Source organism: Vicugna pacos, chromosome 20 (assembly GCF_048564905.1).
Source record: "Vicugna pacos chromosome 20, VicPac4, whole genome shotgun sequence".
Lineage (NCBI taxonomy): Eukaryota > Metazoa > Chordata > Mammalia > Artiodactyla > Camelidae > Vicugna > Vicugna pacos.
Window position 1 is genome coordinate 20373708 of NC_133006.1, and position 25543 is coordinate 20399250.

The 25543-nt window shown below is 39.1% G+C and overlaps 1 protein-coding gene across 9 annotated transcripts in view; it reads left to right on the plus strand.

Moving 5' to 3' along the window:
* The window catches only part of SLC26A8 (solute carrier family 26 member 8), a 50708-nt gene extending 25621 nt beyond the window's left edge, over positions 1-25087 (plus strand). For 7 of the 9 annotated variants that reach the window (XM_072945134.1, XM_072945133.1, XM_072945136.1 and 4 more), the window contains 12 exons: positions 6204-6351; positions 7548-7661; positions 12406-12483; positions 15685-15780; positions 16921-17027; positions 17109-17178; positions 17564-17656; positions 17764-17895; positions 19882-20250; positions 23116-23170; positions 23271-23455; positions 24301-25087. In XM_072945134.1, coding sequence (XP_072801235.1) covers positions 6204-6351; positions 7548-7661; positions 12406-12483; positions 15685-15780; positions 16921-17027; positions 17109-17178; positions 17564-17656; positions 17764-17895; positions 19882-20250; positions 23116-23170; positions 23271-23455; positions 24301-24645 — 1792 coding nt within the window. In that variant the 3' untranslated portion in view covers positions 24646-25087. Of the gene's footprint in view, positions 1-6203; positions 6352-7547; positions 7662-12405; positions 12484-15684; positions 15781-16920; positions 17028-17108; positions 17179-17563; positions 17657-17763; positions 17896-19881; positions 20251-23115; positions 23175-23270; positions 23456-23804; positions 24281-24300 lie in introns of those variants that run through there. The other 2 variants (XM_072945139.1, XM_072945141.1) reach the window with 2 other exon arrangements.
* The last annotated feature ends 456 nt before the right edge of the window (positions 25088-25543 follow it).

The following is a 25543-nucleotide window of genomic DNA, read 5'->3' on the forward strand; positions in this document are numbered from 1 at the left end:
AGTTTCTTGATTCATGAGCATGCTTTTGAAGAGCATTGTTCATTTTCTCACACTGTTCAATAGAAAATACTGCGAAGAGTCAATGGTATTGGATAGCCCTCACAAAACAGAGGCTGCTTTGATGCAACCAGATTGAATTAATCTCATATCCTACCAGTTCTCAGTGAAATCTGATGATGGCAAAATACACTTGAAATTCTGTTCAATTTTTTTGAAAGTGTAAGCAGACAACCTAGGTACCAGGGAATAGAATGGTAAATAAGACTTGGTCTCTGTCCACAGGAAAAAATAACAAGAGCAACAATGGGATTGATGCTTTACATAATTATTTTATTTCATTTGTTTCTCGCAGTTAATACTATAAGGTAGATATTAACTTCTTCTTATGACCGAGGACAGTAAGGCTTACCAAGCTTAAATTACTTATCCAAGGTCATTCAGCTGGTCAGTTGCAGAGCTACTATTTGAACCCATTTCTATTTAATTCCAAAATCTATGATTATAACTCCACTGTTATATTTACTCAATATGCTTCTGTTATCAAGGCTTAAAAACCACACAGTCAGCCTTTGCTTGTACTTTATCACAAGATTCAAGGGTATAGATAGAGAAATAAACATTTCAAAAATATAATTAGGTATTGCATTGCACTTTTTTTATTATGTGTTTATCCATGGTTGCTAGGGATTAGAAAAATTGAACAATTTAGGTCAGTCCCTTCCACACCCATATCCCCTTTTAACCTAAACTGATAACAAAGAATTGAATGTTACAGAGAACAGCGGGAAGGAAAACAGAAGTTTGTGTTGTTACCATATTAAATGTTTAAGGTTTACTAACATAGATTTGGGCAATAAATTCAAATTCATAATAATGATGAGAAATGGGAATGTGTGTGGAACTATATCAAACTAAAAAACTTTCACACAGCAAAGGAAACTATCAACAAAATGAAAAAAATAGTCTACTAAATGGGAAAATATTTGCAAATGATATGACCAATAAGGGGTTAATATCCAAAATATATACACAGTTCATACAACTCAATATATTAAAAAAAAGCAAACAAACACAACCCAATTAAAAAATGGGCAAAAGACCTGAATAGACATCTTTCCAAAGAAGATACACAGATATCCAAGAGGTATATGAAAAGATGCTCAATACAGCTAATCATCAGAGAAATGCACATCAAAACAATGAGATATGGCCTCACACCTGTCAGAATGGCTATTATAAAAAAGACCACAAATAACAAATGTTGGCAAGGATGTAGAAAAAAGGGAAACCTAGTACACTGTTGGTGGGAATGTGAATTGGTGCAGATACTGTGGAAAACAGTATGTAGGTTCCTCAAAAACCTAAATGTAGAACTACCATGTGATCCAGCAATTCCACTCCTGGGAATATATCTGAAGAAAATGAAAACACTAATTTGAAAAGATACATGCACCCCAATGTAGCAGCATTATTTGCAATAGCCAAGACAAAAAAGCAACCTAAGTGTTCATCAACAGATGAGTGGATAAAGAAGATATGGTATATAAACACAATGGAATATTACTCAGCTATAAAAAATGAAATCTTGCTATTTGCAACAACATGAATGGATCTAGAGGATGCTATGCTTAGTGAAATAAGTTAGACAGAGAATGACAGATACTCTACGTTATCACCTATATTTGAAATCTAAAAATAAAACAAACAAATGAATATAACACAACAGAAATAGACTCTGAGAGAGAACAAACTAATGGTTACCAGTGAGGAGAGGGAAGTGAAGGGCAAAGTAGGGGTATGGTATTAAGAGATACAAACTACTATGCATAAAACAGATAAGCAACAAAGATATATTGTACAGCACAGGGAAATTTAGCAATTATTTTGTTATAACTTTAAAAGGAGTATGATGTGTAAAAAAATATTGAATCACTATATTGTACACCTGATCTAACACTGTAAATCAACTATACTTCAATTTAAAAAAGAGAGAATAGGTACGGATATACCAATAATAGCCAAAATAAACTTTAAATTTAAAAAGAGACAAAGAAGGCTACTATATATTGTAAAATGTCCAACGCAGCAAGAAGATGTAACAGTTATAAACATTTACACACCTGATGATAGACCATCAAAATATATGAAGCAAAACTTACAGAATTGAAGGGAGAAGTAGACAGTTCTATTAGTTGGCAGCTTCAGTACTCCACTCTCAGTAATGAACAGAACAACCGTCCAAAAGATAAGTAAGGAAATATAGGACTTAACTAACATGATAGACCAGCTAGATCTAATAGACATATATAGAATACTCTACTCAACTACAGCACACACATTCGTCTCAAGTACACATGGAATATTTTCCAGGATGGACCACATGTTAGGGCACAGATCAAGTTTTCAATAGATTTAAAAAGACAGGTATCATACAAAATATCTTCTCTGACCACAATGGGATGAAGTTATAAATTAACAGAAATAAAAATTCACAAATCTATGGAAATCAACACACTCTTACTAAATGACCAATGGATAAAAGAAGAAATGACAAGAGAAATAAGGAAATACAAAGAGATGAATGAAAACAAAACCAAAGCATGCCAAAATCTATGGGACCCAGCAAAAGTCGTGCTAAGGGGTAAATTTATCGCCATAAACATTTACATTAAAAAACAAGAAAGATCTCAAATCAACAACCTAACTTTACAACTCTAAGGAACTAGAAAAAGAACAAACTTAACCTGAAGGAAATAAAGATTTAGAGCAGAGATAAATAAAGTAGAAAATAAAAAAACAACAGAGAAAATCAATGACAATAAAAGTTGGTTCATTGAAAAGATCAACAAAACTGACCTTTAAGTAGATGGATTGAGACAAAAAGAGAGATGACCAACTCAGAAATGAAAGTGAGGATATTACTACCAATTCTACAGAAGTAAGAAGGATTATAAGAGAAATAAAAAGGATTATACTATAAGAAACCTCCTCCTCCTCCTCCTATAAGCAACCATATGCAACAAATTTGATAACCTAGATGAAATGGAAAAGTTCCTAGAAACTCAAACCCTATTAAGACTAAATCATAAAGAAACAGAAAATCTAAATAAACCTAAAATTAGTAAGGAGATTGAATCGATAATCAAATATCTCCTGACAAAGAAAAGTCCTCAGGTGATGGCTTCACAGGTGAATTCTACCAAGCATTTGAAGGACTAATACCAATTCTTCTTAAACTTTTCCCAAAAATTGAAGAAGAGGAAACACCTCCCAACTTATTCTATGAGGCCAGCATTACCGTGATACTAAAGCAAGGCAAAAATACTACAACAAAAGAAAACTCACAAACACTGACACAGAAATCCTCAAAAATAACCAGGAAACCAAATTAAGCAGCATATTAGAAGTATTTTACACCGTAAATAAGTGGGTTTTATTCCTGGAATGCAAAAATAGATCAATGCAATACACCACATTAACAGAATGAATGGAAAAACAATCATTTCAACTGATGCATAAAAACCATGTGACAAAATTCAACACCCTTTCATGACAAAAATGCTCAAGAAACTAGGAATATAAGGAAACTGCCTCGACAAATGAAACTCCTATATGAAAAATCCACAGCAAACATATTCAATAGTGAAAGCCTGAAAGACTTTTCCTCTAAGGTCAGGAACAAAGCAAGGATGCCCACTTTCACCACTTATATTTAACATAGTGCTGGAAATTCTGGCCAGAGCAATTAAGCATAAATAAAAAATAAAAGGCATCCAAACAGGAAAGGAAGATGTAAAATTATTCCTGTTTGCAGATGATTATTTCGTATGTAGAAAACCCTAAAGATTACACACACACAGATACACACACACACAAACTGTTGGAATTAAATTCAGAAAGTAGCAGGATACAATGTCAACACACAAGTCAGTTGCTTTTCTATACATTAACAGTGAACAATCTGAAAAAGAAATTATGAAAAAAATTCCATTCACAATAGCATCAAAAGGAATTAAATACTTAATAATTAACCAAGGAGGCGAAAGACTTGTACGACGAAAGCTACAAAACACTGATGAAAGAAGGAAATAAATGGAAATACTTTCCATGTTCATAGACTGGAAAACGTAATATTGTTAAGATGTTAATACTACCCAAAGAAGTCTATGGATTCAGTTCAATCCCTGTCAAATTCCCAATGATTTTTTTTTGCAGAAATATTAAAACTCATCCTAAAATTCATATGGAATTTCAAGGAACTCTGAATAGCCAAAGCAATCTTGCAAAAGAATGAAGTTAGAGGACTCATACTTACTAATTTCAAAACTTACTACAAATCCACAGTAATCAAAACAGTGTGGTATAGGCATAAAGACAGACATAGACCAATAGAATGGAATGAAGATCCAGAAATGAATCCTTGCATACATAGTCAAATGACAAGGATGCCAAGACCATTCAATGAGAAGAAGACAATCTTTTCAACAGATGGTGCTAGGAAAACTGGGTATCCACATGCAAAAGAATGAAGTTGGACTCTTATCTAACACCATATACAAAAATTAACTCAAAATGGATCAAAACCTAAATGTAAGACCTAAAACTATAAAACTCTTAGGAGAAAACATAGGACAAGAACTTCATGGCATTGGATTTGGCAATAATTTCTTGGCTATGACTTCAAAGGAACAGGCAAAAAAATAGACAAATTGGACTTCATGAAAATTAAAATCTTTTGTGCATCAAAAGACACTATCAACAGAGAAAAAAGACAACTCACAGAATAGGAGAAAATATTTGCAAATCACCTATGATAAGGGATCAGTATCTAAAATATATAGAGATTTCCCAAAATGCAGCAACAAAAAACAAACAACCTGACTCAAAAAGTGAGGAAAGGACGATATAGGAGGATGATATAGGAGTGGCCAAGAAGCACATAAGATGCTCGACATCACTAATCATTTGGGGAATGCAATTCAAAACTAGGAGATACCACCTCACATCCATTAGAATGGCTACTGTTTTTTTTTTTAAAGACAGAAAATAGCAAGTGTTGGTTAGGATGTGGAGAAAATGGAACTTTGGGCACTGTTAGTGGAAATGTAAAATGTACAGCCACTGTGGAAAGTAGTACATTGGTTCCTCAAAAAATTAAAAAGAGAACTACCATATGACCCAGAAATTCTACTTCTGGATATAATACCCCCCACCAAATTAACAGCAGCATCTTGAAGAGACATTTGTGCACCCATGTTCATAGCAACGTTATTCGCAATAGCTAAAACCTGGAAGAAACTGTAAGTGTCCATCGATGGATGAATGGATAAGTAAAATGTGATCTATACATACACTAAAATATTATTCAGCCTTAAAAAGGAAGGAAAATCTGACATATACTACAGTACAGATGAAGCTTGAGAATATTTTGTTAAGTGAAATAAGCCAATCACAAAAAGACAAATACAATATGATTCCACTTATTGAGGTATTTAAGTAGTCAAAATCATCAAGGCACAAAGTGGAATGGTTGTTGTCAGGGCTGGGTGAAGGGGGAAATGGAGAGTTATTGATTAATGGGTATAGAGTTTCAGCTTTATAAGATGAAAGAGTTATGGAGTAGATGGTTTTGATGGTTGAACATTATGAATATATTTAATACCACTGAACTGTACAGTATGGGATGGGTAAGATGGTAAATTTCATTTCATGTATATTTCACCACAGAAAAATTGGGGGAAAAAAGATGTGGATAGAATCAGTTATAATTTGTATAAAGGACAAGGACTGAAATTATATACCCTGAGAGATTTGAGTGTGACTAGAAGGGATATATTGAGCTTTTTAGCTCTAAACCATCTTAGATATCTGCCTATTGCTTACCCCCTGTTGTGGTCTTGAACACTGTAAATAAACCATTTTTCCTCAGCTTTTATTGTTTTGCCTGTTCTATTTGCTGCCATTGGCACATGGCAGAAACCTTAAACTAGAAGATAGCAGAGCATTCTCTCTTAATGGCTTCTGTAACTTGCCTTGGTTTGCTGGCAGTTTTGGCAAGCTACTGCCTCAGTGACTGCTCTTATCTCTTATTTTTATTAAAAAAAAAAAAGTCAGGCCTGACCCACATATGATAAGGATGGAGCAGGGGAGGTGCCAATAAATGATTCCTGTGCTCTAGGAATAATTCTACCATTTTATTCCAGCTTCCTGTTTCCTGAAACACCAGATTTGAGCATGCTTACTGCAGTTATATTAGAATCTTTCTCCTTAGCCGTGGTGAGCTCATCTCTGCTCGTATTTCTGGGCAGGAAGATTGCCATCTTCCATAACTACGACGTCAATTCCAACCAGGTGAGAGGACAGGCCTGTCTATTACTTCCTCTGACCTTTAAGTCTTTGTTCTCTAACCTGAGCCTCCTGCTAACATGAAGACTGGATTCTTCTCTAACCAGAGAGTCCCTGGGACCAAAATTTGAACTATAATTACCAAAGGGTTTTTGAGAAGTGTGGCATACTTAGCTTTGAAGCCACCTGAGTTAATGTGAGTATTGTTACTCTAGAACAGACATGGTATAGGGAGGCAGGGAGATAACCTATGGCATCATGTTAAGCTAGCAGAACTCCTTTTACCTTCCTTTCCAGCAAGTTCTCAGAGGTCAATGCAGTGGAATACCAAAACTAAGCTAATAATATAACTAAGTTGCTATCCCAGAAATTGTCTTTGTCATTTTTTTAAATTGAAAAAGAATTTTTTTTATTGTAGTTGGTTTATAATGTGTTAGTTCGTGGTGTACAGCATAATGATTCAGTTATACATATATATGTTCCTTTTCATATTCTTTTCCATTATAGGCTATTACAAGGTATTGAATTTAGTTCCCTGTGCTATACAGTAGGGTCTTGCTGTTTACCTATTTTATAAATAGTAGTTAGTATCTGCAAATCCCAAACTCCCATTTTATCCCTCCACACCACCCCCTTCCACCGGTGGTAACCACACGTTTTCTGTCTTTGAGTGAGCCTCTGTTTTATAAATAAGTTCATTTGTCTCATTTCTTTAGATTCCACACCTAAGTGATATCATATGGTATTTTTCTTTTTCTTTCTGGCTTACTTCACTTAGTATTTGTCATTGCAAAAAAAAAATCTCCAACTACTCTGAGCTTGGCCCTTTCCCTAGAAATCAAAAAGGATATGTGAAAGCAAGAAGTGTCCTGCTTTGACTTTAGGATACTATAGAAGGAAGTGAGAAAAATAATACTATGTTTCCTTCTGTTATTCTAAGTCTTAGCGATCAGGTAAGGGAGAATAATAAGGCAAAAGTCTCATTTTCTCACCTGGAAAAAGTGCTTTCCTTATGATCGCTAGCTAAAATGGAAAAATGAGATTTGCCATCTTTCAGTTGTTTCTAATATTTCAGTATTACTTGAAGTGATATAAACAACCCTATCTTCATACACAAGAAATAATAGTATACCTTTAGTTCAAAGTCAAATCAGCCTTCTTCAACACATAAAGGGCCTAAGATGTTTGCTATTTCTTTACAGGATTTAATAGCCATTGGCCTTTGCAATGTCGTCAGTTCATTTTTCAGATCGTATGTGTTTACTGGTGCTGTTATCAGGACTGTTATCCAGGATAAATCTGGAGGAAGACAACAGGTGTGTGAAATAGAATTTGACCTCTAATATATAAAGGCATATATGTCCATTCACATGTATGTTCACAGGTGATTATATTAGTTTAACCATGTTGCTATTTTAATATTATCCTTTTGGGAAGAATTTGGATTTCATACTCACCTTAATTTTTGCTTAGATTTTTGTCTTAAAAGCTATCAATGCTGTCAATGTGGAACATGATAGTCATTTTCTATAGAAATATTATTCTATATAAGAGGCTTCTACATATTAGCTCACAAAAAGCCACTTTCCATGTAACATACCTGAAAGATAACATTTCAGGTAAACTAACCATCACCAATAAACACTTTTTTCCCCACGGGGAGATATATTCTCAGCCCTAGTTGGGAAAGCACTAATACAGCTCTCTCCTTCCTGGCAGCAGAACTAACATTACTGGCTTCCTCAAAAGGCATAACAAGAGGCTTTCGTGATAAAGGGTAAAGTCTTTGTCTAGGTGAACCTGGGGAATTTATGACCATTCTGCCTTTGTATAAGAGAAAATTATCTAGGTCAGACTCTCTTCAGTTATCCTGAATTAGAAAACTTAATAGACAGGTGTATGGAAGAGAAGAGGTGAAGGGGCAATGGTGGTAGAGAAGGCTCTAAAGGCGAGCTCTCTAACTGCAGGCATGAGATTTCTCAAGTCCAGTGATCATGAGTTTTAAAAGGACCAGATAAGTTACAACTTTACAACATGAGGGATGGGACATCTCTTGTCCCATCTCTCATTTATTTTATTTTTATTTTATCTCTCATTTATGTAGCATGAACAAATGCCAAAGAACTATCAGAATTGAAACTAGAGTCAGCTCAGGGAATGAGTCAAGGTTCAGAAGGCAGAGAAGCAGTGACAGAATTCAAAGACAAGCTTCGTCCGCAAAAGCACAGTAGGAAGGTATAGCCATGGACAAAAAGTAAAGCGTCAAAAGAACGGACACTAAATTTGAATGGGAAAGATAAAGTGTCACAGTCTATGGGCAAATATAGGGTGAAAGCCAATAAAAGTCATAAGGTTAGGCAGGGGTGAGAGCATGGGTCTAGAGTAAGACCACGTCATATTTTATGTGGACTGGGTTTGTTGTTATTGAGCTCCTACCAGACACACTGGCCTTTAAGGTGTGGCTCCTTTGCACTACTATTTGGCAAAAAGAAGGAAGACGAGTCATGTTAAAAAGAAGGATGTTCTTTGCAAGTGTGCAAAACCTTTGAAGCCAAAATGAGAAGATTTTATGATAAGAAGAGATGGAAGTGGAGTGGGGGTATAGCTCAGTGGCAGAGCATGTGCTTAACATGCTCAAGGTCCTAGGTTCAATCCCCAGTACCTGCATAAGATAAATAAATAATTTTAAAAATTAAATTTGAAAATACAAAAAAAGAAGAAATGGTAATGGCAGTTCCAGACATTAGTTCTTGCCAACTTTTGATAACACACTTTGCTTATTTAGTATACAAGCATAACAAATTTGGGGGGAAAAGACGCATGCACCTGGATAAAACTAAATCACAGTGAAAGAAAAATCAAGTGCAGAATAAATACAGTCAGTAAAAAATGCCATAATATTGCAGGAAGGAGAATGATGGAGGAAGTGGGACTTTCATGGCTCATCGAAAAAGGGTTAGGTTATGTATAAATTGATGGAGGGAAGGAAGAAGGATTTCCATTCAGCCTCAGAGTTGCCTTTAGCCTGTTGGACAGTGCCTGCCTCAGAGGCAGCCTGTGGTTCTCATTCTGTTTTCTGCTGCTGCATTGTTCTCCCATACAACACACTCCCCTATCAATGACATCTCTCTCTGTGGTGCAGTGACCCTTCACAGAGAAGCATGTCCCTAGGGATGCTGGTAAACCCTTCCCCAAGATGATGATTTATCCAGGGCAAATCGCTGGTTCAAGCAGAGAATGCCGCTGGCCCCTGGCCCGACACATTGGAGCTACCCAGTCTCCAATCTGAGTTGATGATCTGGACCAGCAAAGGTCTCTGAGTCTCATTCAGCTTTCTTCATCCCACAGCAGGGGTTGTACTCTCCACCCTTTTTCTCTGGAGATTTTTGATTCACTCTGCCTGAGAACACCCCCACTTTTTCAAAGCTCCCCAGGACTACAGGAAAGGGAAGCCACAGGGATGGCTCTGAACCTCTCAGATACGACCTGCCACCAAGGGCCACTTTTATTTATTTATTTATTTACTTACTTACTTACTTACTTATTTACTTATTTATTTACGTACTTACTTACTTACTTATAACCATAAATACAAACTGTATATAATGTATCTGTATTTCACTTTAATTTTTCCCTGTGTAGAACCCACTTGTCTTCGCTGGTTGCAGCAACACCTATTAACCTTTCTGCCATGGCCTGGGCTTGAGTTGCTGGCAGGCCCAGTTGAACTGTTCCCACTACACCTTCCAGCTTGTCCAGTTCTGACCACTGTGCTTCCCTCTTCTCTGTGATTGGGTTCATTTCCTGGTTCTCTGCTTTCCAAGGACCAGCCTTCCTGCCTTGTCCCCAGGTTCCCAAAACTGCTTAAAAATGAGTTATTATTTGGGGGGAAAAAGAACGAAAGAAAGAAATAATAAAAGAAAGAAGTGAACTGTATTATTTCTAGAGGAAGCAGCTGGGGTCGTGGGGAGAGCCTGGATTTTGAAGTCAAGCCAGTCAGGTAGATTGAAACCTGACTTAGTGGTTCCTGGATGTGTGACTCTGGGCAAGTTACTTTTGCTTTCTGAGGCTGTCATCTATAAAAATGGAGATAAGGATAACCTTTTAGTTGTGAGGATTAAACTGGATGATAATAATGCCCATCATAGTGCCTGTCACTTAAGATGTTCAAAAATTAGAGCTTCTATCCCAGGCCGCTGGTGCCCTGACTGGTGCATGGTAGGTAATCTACTGTCCACTACTTACGGAACAGTGGGTATCTGAAGGTCTGCATGTCGTTTGTGGCTGTGGTCTGCGGGAACTCGTATTGCCTTAAATTCTCAGAAAGAAGGCAGAATCAGTCTTTGCTCAAGAAAGCCTGGAAAAGTGATGGTAAGTCAGAGCAGAAAAGCAAAACATGCATGAGATGTAAAGTTACACATGCTTGCTGTCTCTAGACCCTGTCAAGGCACTGCGTCTGGGATTCTGAGAGCCATCAAGCATCCTCCTAAGGCACAATGTCACTAAGGATGGCCCTCTAATCCCAAAGCCCACTCCCCTGCATGTGCAGCCATGGGGGACACAATTATTGGCAGGCCTCCTAACCCTCTCTGAGCAGCAAGTTTTATGGGATTCAGTATCTGGTTTGTACTCATTTTAAACTAAGTTTTATATAACTTATTTTGGTATCTGTATGTCTTTGTTTCCTTAAAAATAATCAGAAGAATTTTTGAGGAAAGGAGTGGTAGGAAGGAAAAGTCCTGATATATGTTCCTACGCTAATTAAAGCAGTTTCTTTGTATAGTGCCAAACAAGAATGCCTGAAGCCAGATCCTGAAATTAGGTGCAGCATCAGGCTAGCTTGTACATTGGCTGGAGAAGTTTATGGCTCTTAGTTACCTGTTTTAAGTTCCACAGTGTATGAAATGTTTGCCATGAGAACTTCCTGAGTTTCAGGTGTAGTGATCCATTTTCTTGAATCCTTTCTACAGCTTTTCCATGCTGAGTTGCTCCTGTAGCTGTGAATCATCTAGGACGGGGAAAGAAGGAAGTAGGACGTTGATTTCATTGCTACTATTTTCAGTGTTGCATTTATATGGCAAATAGCAATGAGCAGTGAGAGGGAATCCAGTAGGGAGCTATTTTTTTCACACCTAAGAAATAAAAAATAAATTAGAGAATTATTGCTGAGTGGTCATTTAATGGTTTAGATATAAGCTTGCTTGTTCTTGCTTGTATATGCCATTGTTTTAACTTGAGATTACAGTTTCATCCTCTCCCCCCATCACAGTGGGTAATTATACTGCCTTGTATTATTTTTTTATTAACAGGGGCTTAAACAATGGAAATTTATCAATAGGGGATATAATGCGTTCAAGACTATGTCCAGAGAGCCTTGAGATTGTAAAAGGAACTATGCTTCTTAGCTTTCTACCTGTATTGGACAGTCTGATCACTGCTTACCAAGTAGTACTGAGCCCAGAGTAGCCAGGCCAGCTGGGGTAGGATCCAGAGCTGCTATATACAGCCCCGACTCATGTTTGTAACTTTTTTTGATAGCAGCGAGGCAGAGAGAAACTAAAGTCAGAAAATCGGAAGTGAATATCGTGGTATTTTTAAGATGAAGCCCCACTGAAGCCGTTAGATGCGAAGCTATCCAAGCTCCAAAAGAGCGAGGTGGAAAGGTTGGGATTTCAGGGCTGACAGTGGTGAGTCTACTAGAGCTCTCCTAAACTGTTCAAAGAGAGGTTAAAGTTAGAAGGAGATGAAGGTCAGATTTTAGGAGACTTCAGATTCGTAGCACAAAGCTATTGCAAGAAAGAATCAAATACCCAAGACAATTTGTGGCTTTTCAGGAAGACTTCATGCACTTAGTCAAGTATTTATTGAGTACCTAGTTTGTGTTTGGCACTTTAACAAGACCTAAAAAATGTTCACCAAAAAATGCACTTATGCTAGATGGTTATACTCAACACCTTTTAAGAGAAAATGACATGCTTCTCACGAAGCAGAAGGCCTCAGTTGCAGACAGGGAACAGTACATTCCTGATGGTCTCTCTCCAACCGGCTCTGTCTCCTCAGTTTGCATCTCTGGTAGGCGCAGGTGTGATGCTGCTCCTGATGGTGAAGGTGGGACGCTTCTTCTATGAGCTGCCAAATGTAAGTAGGACTGAGCAGATAACTAAGTCAATAAAGAATGGATCTCCAGATAGCATCTTGGTAGGCATCTCTGAGAAGAACTGCATTCAGCTTGTCCCCAGCGGTTGCCCCAACCTATTTCTAGTTCCTTTCTTATCACATGGAATTGGGAATCAAATAAGATAATATGTATAATATATAGAGAATGGTGTTGAACAAATAATAAGCACTCAGGAAACAATTGTTATTCTCAATAAACTTTTTTTTAAATTGCTCAAGCTAAAAAGTAAACTTCAGAAGTAAGGATTCAGTTAAACATGACCAAAATAGACTTCAAATGCCAGAACGCCCATTACCAGCACAGGCTTGGAAGCTCATTGTGCATTCATGCCATCTGTTTTCCTAAACAGTCTCCAGAAGGCCTTGTTCTGCATTCATATGAACTCCGTCCCCCTACTGCTGCCACACTGCCTCTGGTTAGTTCACAACAGTAGAAGGCAAGGTATAGAAATTGAGGTTTAACTCTGTTCAGCTTGGATGCCTCTTATGTGCCATTTCTTCCTTTTGTGTGAGGCTGATGACCTTACTTTTAGAGATGCCAGGTGTATTAATTACTGGCTATAATCAATCTAAGTTACAATATAGATCAATGTCCAGTGACCATAATTTCCTTTTAAATTTCCATAACGTTCCCTTTAGCTATTTTTAGATAGTACTAAGGAGAGAGAGAGAGATTTTATTCCAGGTGCAGCAGCCTGGTTACACACTGAGGTGGCAGTCCTTGAAGCTGAAGTGGTTGTAAATATTATCCTCATTCTTTTGAACACATCTATTCCACCTGGTGAGAATCAGGTTTCAGTAGAGCAGGGCCATCTCAAGGCTGTGGCTGCCTTCTGCTCCTGTGATTCAGGGACCTTCAAAACCAGCCATGGAATATATGCATGGTGGGTGGGATTAAGCTTGTGTTTATCCCACAAGCTGTCCTCTGATTCCCAGCAGAAGCCATCTCCAGAATTTAGTTTATATAGCACCTCTGGTGCTATAACTCTTGGGAGTCTATTTTAGGAGGGCCACCCACTAATTTACTTTGAACAATGATTTTTTTTCTTTATAGCTTTATAGAAGAATCAGAATTTTTAAAAATCTCAAATAAAAAAATCTATCAGAATTCACTGAAGGGTAGTGGTAAAAGTAGGTAAGCACTCCCTTAACTATGAATATGTTGGGGATAGAACAGCCCTTGCTTTTGGCTAACCAGGTATGGCACATTATTTTCACAGCATCTAGCTAGGATGTTTCTGGGTGAGAAAATGTGAACACAATCTGATCAGTGGAATATCGGAATTTCTATAAAATGGGGCTCTGCAAGTATTAAACTATGAATGATTCTTTTCTTCTTTGAGCTACCATTTGCTTGTTGCAAAATCCTTAGGAGAGTAATTGGTGGAGCATCCTGGCTAGGATCTCAACTAGTTAGCAAGGAAATCAACATCAACTTTTAAAAAACATGATTTAATAGTATATTCAATATTGTTCCAATTTAGTATGAAAAATATATACAACATACCAAAATGTTAACAGTGGTTATCTCTCGGATGATGGAAATTATATATAAATTTAATTCTTCTTTATACATGAGCATCTTTTATCTTAATATTCAGAAAGGTAAAATGTTCATTATACATTGTTTTACAAAGATTTGTTTCCTCTTCATACTCCATACCTCAAGCCAAAAATCTTGTAAAAGCCCAAGAAGTTGGATTTCTTATCTTTCCTACTACATCTCCCTGCAAATTGCAGAAATTTTTGGAGATTCTTGATTGGAAAGAAGATGAAGATGAGGAAGAAGTTATTTCTGATGACTCCATCTTTGTTTGCCCTTCCCTCCTCTACCAACCTGTTGAGTCCAACTGGTCACTGAGTAACCTCAGAAAACCAGAGTAATCTTGGACCGACGCCATCCTGGTAATAGGATTAGTTCTAATTCCCAGGCAGAGTATATAGAGGAGAGGCTGGCTAGGAAAAGGCTGAGAAATGTTAAGCTAATGCAGGGCCTTCATGAACATAAGAAAATGTTTCTTAAAGTAGGTTAGATTCTATGTTGAGGCTCTGATTTTACATCCCTATGAGTATAGATCTTCATTTTCTTATATTTAAGAAACATTCCTTCCATTACAAAAGGAGACATGCCTACTTTTAAAACTTTGGAAAATCCATAGTAGATAAAAATATCATCCACAATCACACATAAACCACTATTAACCTTTTGGCATATGTCTCACCAATATTATTTTCTATGTATGGATAGTACTTTGTATAATTGTGATCTAACTCTACACACAATCTGGTATTCTTGTTTTAATTTAACATATAGCACAATAGTCCATACTATAACTTATTTAATCACTTTCCTATTATTGGAATATTAAGTTGTCTGGATTTTTGTTACTATACATAACACAACAAGGAGTAATTTTGTAGTCTACCCTTTTCTACATTTAGGATAGATTTCTAAAAGTAAAACAGAATGTCTGTGTGGAAGCATAGCAGCATTTCTTGATATATTGCCAAGTTATTTTCCAAAAGTACCATACTCAACAGCCATTTTTATGGGGCATCTTCAATATTTTTAATTTGCTGGTTTAATTTGATGGACTGAAAAATGGTATCTCATTGTTGAGATAATTAAAGTGCATCATGATTAGACCGGAAAAAAAGCCCACTTGAAACTATTTTAGAGTTTCTGTGAGTGGAAATTCCCTTAATTTGTCATCCCATCTGAGGATGGTTTCTAGGTAACATTGGTAACATAGATGATGTCAAGCCAAGTAGACAAAGATAAGACAAATGGCCAAAGGTGCCAGCCTCCCTGTAGGTCTTGCCTCATACACCAAAAGAGACAATACTGAAACAGAAGGAGCTAGATGGTCACAAACAGTGGCTACTCTTCCTTTCCCTTGGTAATCAGTGATCTGATTGTGGCTTGTAGTAGCTCTACCAGCCGAATCAGTCACTTGGCCTTGCCTTGTCTTGTGTGTTTGACAAATCATGGAGGCGAGCAGAGAAAAATGTGGAGAATATATATTTGATTAGACAGTGAGCTGAAGCTTGGACATGGTATTTTCATTAAACTGGTGAGGCTGACTCTGTAGTTCCTTTGTGGAGATTTGAAAGTTTTACCCCTGAAAGGAAAGTGAAGCAGGGTTTATCTTTTCCCCACAGGCTGTGCTGGCTGGTATTGTTCTGAGCAACGCCCTACCGTACCTTGAAACTGTTTACAACCTACCAAATCTGTGGAGGCAGAACCAATATGACTGTGTGAGTGTAGATACACTGGCTGAGGTCAGGGAGGACGGAGGGGAAGGCTGCACAGAGGGGAAGAGAACAGACGAAGGAGATCAGTGTGAAGGACACTAGGCACTCTTTGATGCCTAGTACTATATTTGTGCTTAAAAAAAGGAGTCAAGGTTATTGGTGCATGGAAGTACTGACTCCATTCCAATGATGCAAAGTTTAATCAAATAAAATTAATTAAGTAGCAACAGTTACATACAGATCTGGTAAAAAGGGTTTCTCATACATTGCATATTTGAATGACTTTTAATCCAGCTAATAGAAATACATCCTAGGAGAGGAGACACAAATCCTAATAAGACAAGGAAGGCGGTGTCTTGCCAGGAAGAGTGATGGAGCACCCTCCTTCTCTCTAGAGCACAAAACTAGAGCTATAAAGGGGAAATAACAAAAAATAAAAGATGGGGAATGTCATACAATGAGAGGAGAAGGAGCCAGTAAAGGGAAAGTGATGCGAAAGGGAATCATTTTTGGATCCAGGTCCCTGAGATTTAAGAAGGGATGTGGTCCAGTGCACAGGGAGAGCTTCTGAGTAGGAGGGACAGCACTTCCAAAAGAATCGGGGAGAAGGGTGAGTGCAGATGTTAACTAACAAGTGGCAGGTGGAGGGGGAAGTAAACATTTAAGGGGGTTTCAGCCTATCTTCTTTGTAAAGATGAAAGTCAAGTCATCTGCTGAAAGTGATGGAAAAGGTGGTGAGAAAGGAGCTTGGAAGGGATGTTAAAGATTCCCAGCAACTATTATAGGTCTTGAAATCGCAATCACTAATTTGGGGAGTGTTCTGGGTTGCTTTACAAATAGGATTTTTAATCTCAACAAAACCTATAAAATCAATATTACTATCCCTATTTTGCATGTGAGGAAACTGATGTTTCAAGAGAGATGAAGAAAGAAGTGACCAAGGATGCATAAAAGAATCACTAGGCACCCCTGGGACCCAATTATTTGTGATGGCATCAGTCCCTATGGCTGTAGGATTTGTTGTCTAAATCCCAGGTGTTGGGAGGGAGAGAGTAAAGGTGAGTTGAGAAATAGGACTTGGGATTTTCTCAATTCTGCTTGTTATCATGGTCTTTCTTTTCCCTTCTTCCCCTTTTCCATAAGATTGCTTGGATGGTGACATTCATATCTGCAATTTTCCTGGGACTGGACGTTGGACTACTGGTTTCAGTAGCTTTTACCTTCTTCATCATCACTGTTCAGTCACACAGGTACTTTGTCTCAAGTAATAGGAAGTTGGCCATAGCAAGGCAAGGCAACTTTGACCTAAAGGCAAATGCATTTACTTTCAGAACTAAGATTCTCCTCCTGGGTCAGATCCCCAACACCAATATTTATAGAAGCATCCATGATTATCGAGAGGTAAGAATCCACATCACCCCCACTCCTTTGCCCAAAAGATGGGGTGGACCAGGCCTGCTGCTTAGTTTTTCTACAAAATCCCTTCGTTCTTGTTTGCTGCACTACAGATATGCATTTATGGAGATGGGGAAAATGATGCAGCCAGTTAAGGATAATTTTGAAATGAACTTTACGGGGAGGGTGACCAAGTGAAAGAGGAGTGAGGAAATGGAGGGGAAAGAGGAAAGCAGGAAAAGCAGGGGGGTGAAAATGGGAGGAAGGAATTTTCTCCTTCTTGCCTCTATAAAGAAGAATATAGATTCTGTAGGAGGTTCTAAAGATTTTTTTCCCCCCTACTCCATAAAAGAGCTGAGACATTTCCTTCAAATTTCCATTTGTCTTGCAGGTTACAAACATTCCTGGGGTGAAGATCTTCCAGTGCTGCAACTCCATTACATTTGTAAACGTTTACTACCTAAAGCACAAGTTGTTAAGTGAGGTGATGGCCTTCCTCCCCTGCCTTTCTCCACCTGTTCTCCTCCCTGTCCCGGCTCTCCCCCTCTCCTCCATTCACCATCTGCAAGAGACCCCTCCTATACCTTTCAGATTGAAATGGTAAGAGTGCCTCTTACAGAAGAAGAAGTTTACGCCCTGTTTAGTCAAAGTGAAGATGGCTCACAGCAACAGAAGATTTGTCGATGTTTCTGCAACTGTGATGAACTGGAGCCACGGCCCAGGGTTAGAAACACCTCTTCTTTTCTGCATTTTTCTCCACATTTGATAAAGAAGTGCAGTCATAGTTTAAAAAAATAAAAAGGAAAAGAAAAGAAAACCCCCTTAGGGGTTTTAACTCTTAGACCCACCACAGGTAATTGGAAATCAGAGATTTCTACCCCAAAAATGGAGACACTGGTTTTTAAGGTTCAGATCTTGCCCGGAAAGTAAGTAGGAGGAGATATTCTGACTCCTGAGTCACTACTCAATGGCCAGCAGCTGATCTGAACAGAGTACAGTTTGCCTATTGAGACCATTGTACCTATTTCCTCGACTTCTATTTTAGCTACCTAGCTTTAGATTCCTGAAAATCAATGACTTAAAGATTGTTTTCTGATTCCAGCTAGGGCAGGGTCGAGGTGGCTGGGCCTCCCAGGGATCTGTCAGCATCTCCTGAAGTGTGCCAGGGACCAGGAAAATGATAGGGGTGTGGAGGGCAGATAAATACAGATGGTGATTTTACAGCATCTGAAGAGTATTTTTTGGCTGATGAGTTACAATGCTCATTCATTTCCAACTCGGATTTGGTCTCAATATTCCCTTTCCCCAGAGCAGGACTGCTCATTTCTAGCTTTGGGGCCTTTCACCCAGTCCATACCTACACCCTGGAGGGGCAACTGTACGTATAAACACGCACGCACACACAGATTTAGTCTCCCACACACAGACGCTCCCACCCCCCTCCTCACATGGGCACCTACAAACACCAAGCACCCACTCTTATTCCCATACACCCTAATGGAGCACCAGTTCTACTGATCTCCCAGAAAATACCAACTTCCCTGCCAAGATGACAGAATTAACACTATCTCTAATTTTTATTTTGTATCCACACTGAGCATTGTAGAGGGTATTTATAGGACATCAGCAAGTACATTTTAGAGTAGACTATGATCATCTAGTATTCATTGGCTCATACTATGTGCCCAGACCTATGACACTATGAGAAAGGAAAAAAGAATTTTAAGGGTCTCTGTCTTCAGGTAGTTTTTTTTTTCTTTTTCTTTTTCTTTTTCTTTTTAATTGTGGTATAAAACATATAACATAAAATCTATCATCTTAACTGTTTTGAAGTGTACAGTTTAGTAGTGTTAAATTTATCCACATTGTTGTGCAGTCACTACCAGCATCTATCTCAAGAACTTTTTCATCTCACAAAACTGAAACCCTGACCCATTAAACAACAACTCCCCAATTCCTCCTCCTTCCAGTCCCATTTTACTTTGTTTCTATGAATCTGGCTATTCCAGATACCTCATACAGTATTTGTCTTTTTGTGACTGGCTAATTTTACAAAGCATACTGGCTCAAGTTGCATCCAGGTTGTTCTTTAAAAAAAAAGTTTTTTCACAGAAAAATTTGAATACATACAAAAGTATAATGAGCCTCTGTGTACCCATCACCCGCTTGAAGATTTATCAACTTATAGCCAATCTCATTTCGTCTATACTCCCAGCCACCTAAATCTCCTCAAAATCACAAGATTATTTTGAAGCAATTCATAGAGTTTTAAATCAAACTAGGGAGATAACTCTCTATTAATGTGACATTTAAAGCTATTATTTGTGTTTTTGTATGTGTTCAAAATTTTTTAAAAAAAGAAAAAAGGGACTGATGGAGGAAATACTTCAAAGTATTAGTAGGTACTGGAGACTAATTAGAATCCAGGGATAAGCGAAAGGAATAAATCAAAGATGGTTGTAAGTCTGACTCACTAGGACAATGTCATTGATGCACGTGGGGATGTTGAGAGGGGTATGCTCTAAGTGGTGATGATAAGGAAAGATGAATTAAGTTGGGAGTGACGGATATCTAAGTAAAAATGTGCGTAGCCTGTGGAGAAGTTTTCTAAGAGGGAAGTCAGTTGGTGGATAGAAACAGCCTTGTGGCGAGTACACCCAGCCCTTGCTTGAGTCTCTTCATTGTCCTCCCCTAACTGTGTTGTCCCAGGTTGTTTACACAGAACGATTTGAAAGTAAACGAGACAAGTACTCATCCTCCATTAACCTGATCCGCTGCTCACGTTTTGAGAGCATGAACACAAGCCAAAGTATGTGTGATGAACAAGTACCGTACACAACATCTTCCATATCTCAGGAAAACCCAACACCAAACTATGAGGATGTGGAGAAAGTTTGGCTTTCTGATAATTCCTCCAGACTCTTCTCAACACTCCCTGAAGCTTCCGAATCTCAGGTCAGGGATAGACCACCCATGCCTTACTCGGCCTCATCTCTTCAACCCCTCATCCACACCATCATCCTGGACTTCTCCATGGTCCATTTGGTGGATTCACAAGCTTCGGTCGTATTAAGACAGGTACGTACTAAGGAAGCTTTCACAAGAGCTCTGATTCCTTCCTACCACCACCACCCCAGCCCTGATCCCGACTGAATCCTCTTAGTCACCAATCAGCTGCTCTCTGACTCCTAGGCCACTGGAACAAGAATACAGAAGACAGTTTAAGGTCAGCCAGAATAAAAAGAAAATAAAGCAACTCTGATTTACTGAACTGGGATTGGTTCCATATGCATGGCATATTATTTCTCAAGGACTGAAAAATAGAAAATTCTTAACACCATTGAAACAGCAATCTGTGCCCCATCCCGCAACCCCAGCACATCCTGGAAGTTAGCTACAGAATTTTTCAAGGAATAGGTTCAAATACTATAGACAAAAGCTCACCAGGAATTCTCCACTCTTCAGCTGCTCAGAGTTAGGCACTGTAAAAGGCACTCAGATGTGAGGACGTTGTGATGAAATCACAAGCGTGGGGCTGCCCGATCTAGTACCTTTAGGGTCTTCCCCAGTTCCCTCTTCATTGCCTGCATCTTTGAGCGAAAAGGGCAGGGAAGATTTTTCCTTCCAAAGCTGTATTCCCTGAATCATGGCTTCTCTCCCACTTTCTGGTTTCTTAGGCAGTTTTCATTTCTCTCCTTCTTGTACAATATGGACACTTTAGGTGCACAACTAACCGTATTGGCTTTACTGTTTAATGTCTCATAAGTGCAATATCTTTTTTTCAGCCAGCTTATCTCAGTTCTCAGTCCTCTGTCTCACTCTTGTTCCTGTTGGCAATGGCTCAGCTTATGCATCCTAAACCCAATTACTTCCTAGCTCTGACTGCACCCACCTTTTTTTGAGATATGCTGACTTTCCTTCTTATTCTCAGATCCTATTCTATCAAAACATTTTATCTTACGTCTTATTCCTAAGGGAATGTGATTCTGTCTTAAGTGGGTCAAGCTCCTCTTTGGTTTAAGGCAATAGGAAGCTTCTCATGGCAGAAAGAACATTGGTTGGTGATCTGTGGATACGTGCTCTGCCCTGGCTTTATTGCTGCTCACTGTCCATCAGACGTGGTAACTTAGTAAACTGCACTGGGTCTTGGTTTTCTTATCTATAAAATGAGAAGCATGGAAGAGATTAATGTTAAGGGCTTTCCCATCCACAAGGTCCTCTTTCCACCAACCCCTCCCCCCTCATTTTCAGACTCAAATATACTTAATCATGTCTTGTCTTTGAGGCTTTTCCATCTTAGGTCATACTACTGGGCTGTGTTCTTGTCTCCCAGTCTCACACTGTAGCTGTAACTTCAGATTTCATTGAACCTACATTATTGGATGCCTACTCCCTGCCAAACTGAGTTGAGCACATTTATGTACACTGTCTCATTTAGTTCCCACAACAAGCCTGAGAGACAAGCCGTATTTTCCTGGAAGAGTCCTAGGCTCACAGCTGGTAAGTGGCCTGTCCAGTGCTGAAACTTAACATCTGACTTTATATTGCTCTTCCCCCTGCTCTTTAGTACAATTGTGCCATCCTCGCCTCCTCTTGTGTCTTCCTTTTTTGTGGAAGCACCATATGTTCTGGTCCTTGGCATGACCCAGCCACATCTGCCCTATGTTGATGACTTTCTGCTCCAGCCCCATCACTGAGGCAGTGTCCAGCACCTTAACTCTACACCCCTCAGAGATCCATGGTACACACTCATACTTTAAAAATACAGGTTTCTTCATTCCTTTTGCAGTTGTTATATACTGTCTTGTTGGTGGTAATAGTTTCACCTTTGTTTGTTTTGAGGGGAGGTAATTAGGTTTACTTATTTATTTATTTTTTTGTGGAGCTACTGGGGATTGAACTCAGGACCCTGTGCATGCTAAGCACATGCTCTACCACTGAGCTAGACTCTCCCCTCTCCTTGGTGGTAATAGTTATATTTTGTTTACTTTATAATTGAAAACTGAAACTTACTAAGAAAATTCCCAGGAGTCATTCTTATTAGAGACAACCACTCAATTTAAACTTCTTAATTCATGAGATTTCACAAATTGAAGTTGCTTCTCATTTAGAGTATACCTATAGTAGTTCTTTACCAAATGACTTAATGATTTACCATATAATCAAGAATGACTTTCTTGTGTCCTTTGGTAATGAAAGAAGTCGGCTGTCTGTTTTGCTTTTTTTTTTTTTTTTGACACTTTAACTTAGTGCTCAGGGATGGAATCTACTCAGTCTTAGAGTACTATGGTTAACATTGACTTGCTTTGAATTGAATATAAATATTTATTGCCCCAGAGCACATACACTGGCTGAGGTATACTTGAGGTCGACATCTGATGTTTATTAATCTTATATTAAATATCTAATGTTTTACTGAAGTCAAATATAACTTTGCAGAGCAGCTCTGAGTATGACCCTCACGGTTCCTGAATACCATTCCCAGCTATATTACTTGACCATCTCTGGGCCACATTTTACTGCTTCTCCTTAGTGAACTCCAGAGAGATGGGGGTCACATGCAAACACTAAGCAATAATGCCATGATATGGTTGTTCATGAGGACCGTCCAGTGTGTTCCCATCACACCTGTACCTGTCTCTCTCCTAGCAAGTCCTCTCATGAACAATTATCTCTTTATGTGAACTGATTCCCCCCTGCTTAAGACCATGGGCAACCCTCCCTCTTACTCCCCACCCCATGAGAAACCATCTAATTCTCTTCTGTATTCTTGCCACTTTAGACATTTCCTGGCATATAGCAGTTCATTCATCAATGCTTATACAGCTGAATGGGGTTGCAGAGGTACATTTACCACGGAAGAGTGAATGACCAAAGAGGTTTTAAAATTCAGCTAATTAGTGAGTGTGAGATCTCTAACGCTGATTTACTCTCTACCCACAGATGTGCAATGCTTTCCAAAATGCCAACATCTTGGTGCTCATTGCAGGATGTCACTGTGAGTATCCTTCACCCTATGAAGAGGTCTGTGTTTCCCACCCTGAGTGCTCTCCTTCCCAGGTGTCTGACCCTGTGTGTGTTCCGGGTTTGATTTGTAGCTTCTGTGGTCAGGGCATTTGAGAAGAATGATTTCTTTGACGCTAGCATCACCAAGGCCCAGCTGTTCCTCACCCTCCACGACGCTGTGCTATTTGCTTTGTCAAGGAAGTTGCCAGAGCCCTCTGAGTTAAGCATGGATGAATCTGAGACAGTGATACAAGAAACCCACTCAGAAACAGACAAGGTTGGATGATGTGAAGCACTGGGGTGGGGGGGTGAGGTGGGGGTGAGGTCGGGGAAACACTTGATCAGATAGAGATGAGCAAAGTCCAGGAAATGTTTTTGAGTGTGGCTGTGTCAGAGTTTGAGATGTTGAAAGGCACTCTTACCAGCTGTTAAATAGCAGTAGACCTGAGTCCCAAGTTCCCACACTGCTATGGTATCTGGGTGTCATTCAGGATCCTTTTCCAACTGAAGGGAGGGTTATCCAACCCAGCAGAGACCTCAAAGATCCTTTCACAGCAAGCTCAGTTAATGCCAGTTCCATACCAGTGAATAACTGTTTTAAATATTTCCCTTAGCTATCTCTTTAGAATCCACCCCTGGGGTGGATTGAATGAATAACAGAACTGATAAACTAGCAGAGGTAAAGATCTGCCAGTCTAACTTTATGGCTAGAGCAAAAGAATGGAGATAAAGCTAAAGAAGACAGCAGGAGACCAGATCACCAAGGATCTTGCATGTCCTGCCAAGGCTTCCGTTGAGGGCTTGGAAAGACAAGTAAAATCAAGAAGACAGGATGTTCGCAAATGCTGCCAAAACCACTGCTGCTTAAATGGCTGACCATAAAATCCAGCCTAGCTAGAAAAGCCAGAGAAATTGGAAGTTATCGATTGATTGAGCCTGAAGAATGGTAACTGAGGAACCAGAGGGTATAAGGAAGACAAAAAGCAAATTAGACTAGATATATTCTCTGCTTTGTCAGGAGCCCATGATTTTCTGGTACCTATTGTATTCTGAGATTCCCTGACTGTTCAAAAATTAAATAAAATTGCAAAGTTTTAACCCACCTAATTGTGTGTATTTCAGAATGGAGAATCAAGGCATAAAATGAGCAGCAGTTTTATCGAAACCCCCAAAAATAAAAGTCCAGGCTTCTCTACACTCCAGGATCCAGTAAGAGAGGAGGAATCAGAGCTAGACTTGGAGCTGGATCGCATTCTGGAGTCAGAACAAGAGCCTGGGCTAGATCTGGACCTAGACCTGGATCACGAGATGGAGCCTGAGTCAGAGCTGGAGCCTGAATCTGAGATGGATCCAGAGACTGAGCCGGAACCTGAGCTCGAATCCAGGCCAAGGGCTCAGACTTACCCTCAGCAGCAGTACTGGCCTCTGTATCAGTCTTTGGCTCCCAACTCCGCACCTCAGACTTAGCCTAGGACACAGTCAGAAGACACATCAGCATATGAATTCGTAGACATCCAAGGGCAAACCACTGAGGATCCCTTGGAGATGAACTAGGAGTAAGGGCTCAGATTCCCTTGGCAAATCCTCCCCACCCACTTAGTCTGGAGACCTCAACTAGTTACAACTAGTAGGACTTGCTTTGGGATTCTTCCACCTGCTGGCCTTCTTCTGCTCAGCACTGGGATCCCACTCCCAGATCACAATACTCAGCACGAAGAATTGTCTCTGAATTCCTTATCCAGGCTCACTTCATTTCACTTTCAGCAGGTATTGCAGTGAAGGATTTCCTTCTTCACACACCACACTTCTTTTGTTTTTTTTTTTTAGACCATCTCTCACTTACTGCTGTCATCTCTGTTCCCCCTTCTACAAAGAGATGAGGCTCAAATAAAATATATAACTCTAGTTACATTTGGACCCTTCCTGCTTCTTCTCCCTTCTTTGCATTCTGCAGGGAAATGTCAGGTGGGAGAAATTCCAGAAGTAGGTAGACATGGTGGGAAAGAGATGAGCAAGACAAAAAAAAAAACCAGATAGCATTTGTATTTTATCTGCAAGTTATCTTCACTGCATTGACACAGCGGGAAATAGGGGTAAATAGGCAGGTGAAGTTAGATCAGCCTGTGAGGCTTGTAGTACAAAGAAGTGTTAGGCTGAAAGCACTTTTGCCATCACTCCAAGGTCAGGATCTTATCCTGCCACTGTTTCAGAAGACCAATAAGCTGTACCAACCAATGAGACTTGTTAGCTCTAAAGAATTCTCCTTGGCCTTCAGATTCACAATAGCCATCTTCTTTCTTATAGGTTTTTAAGATATGGGTAATCTAGAATCTGTACTCTTGGTAGACCAAACTTAGTTAAAAAT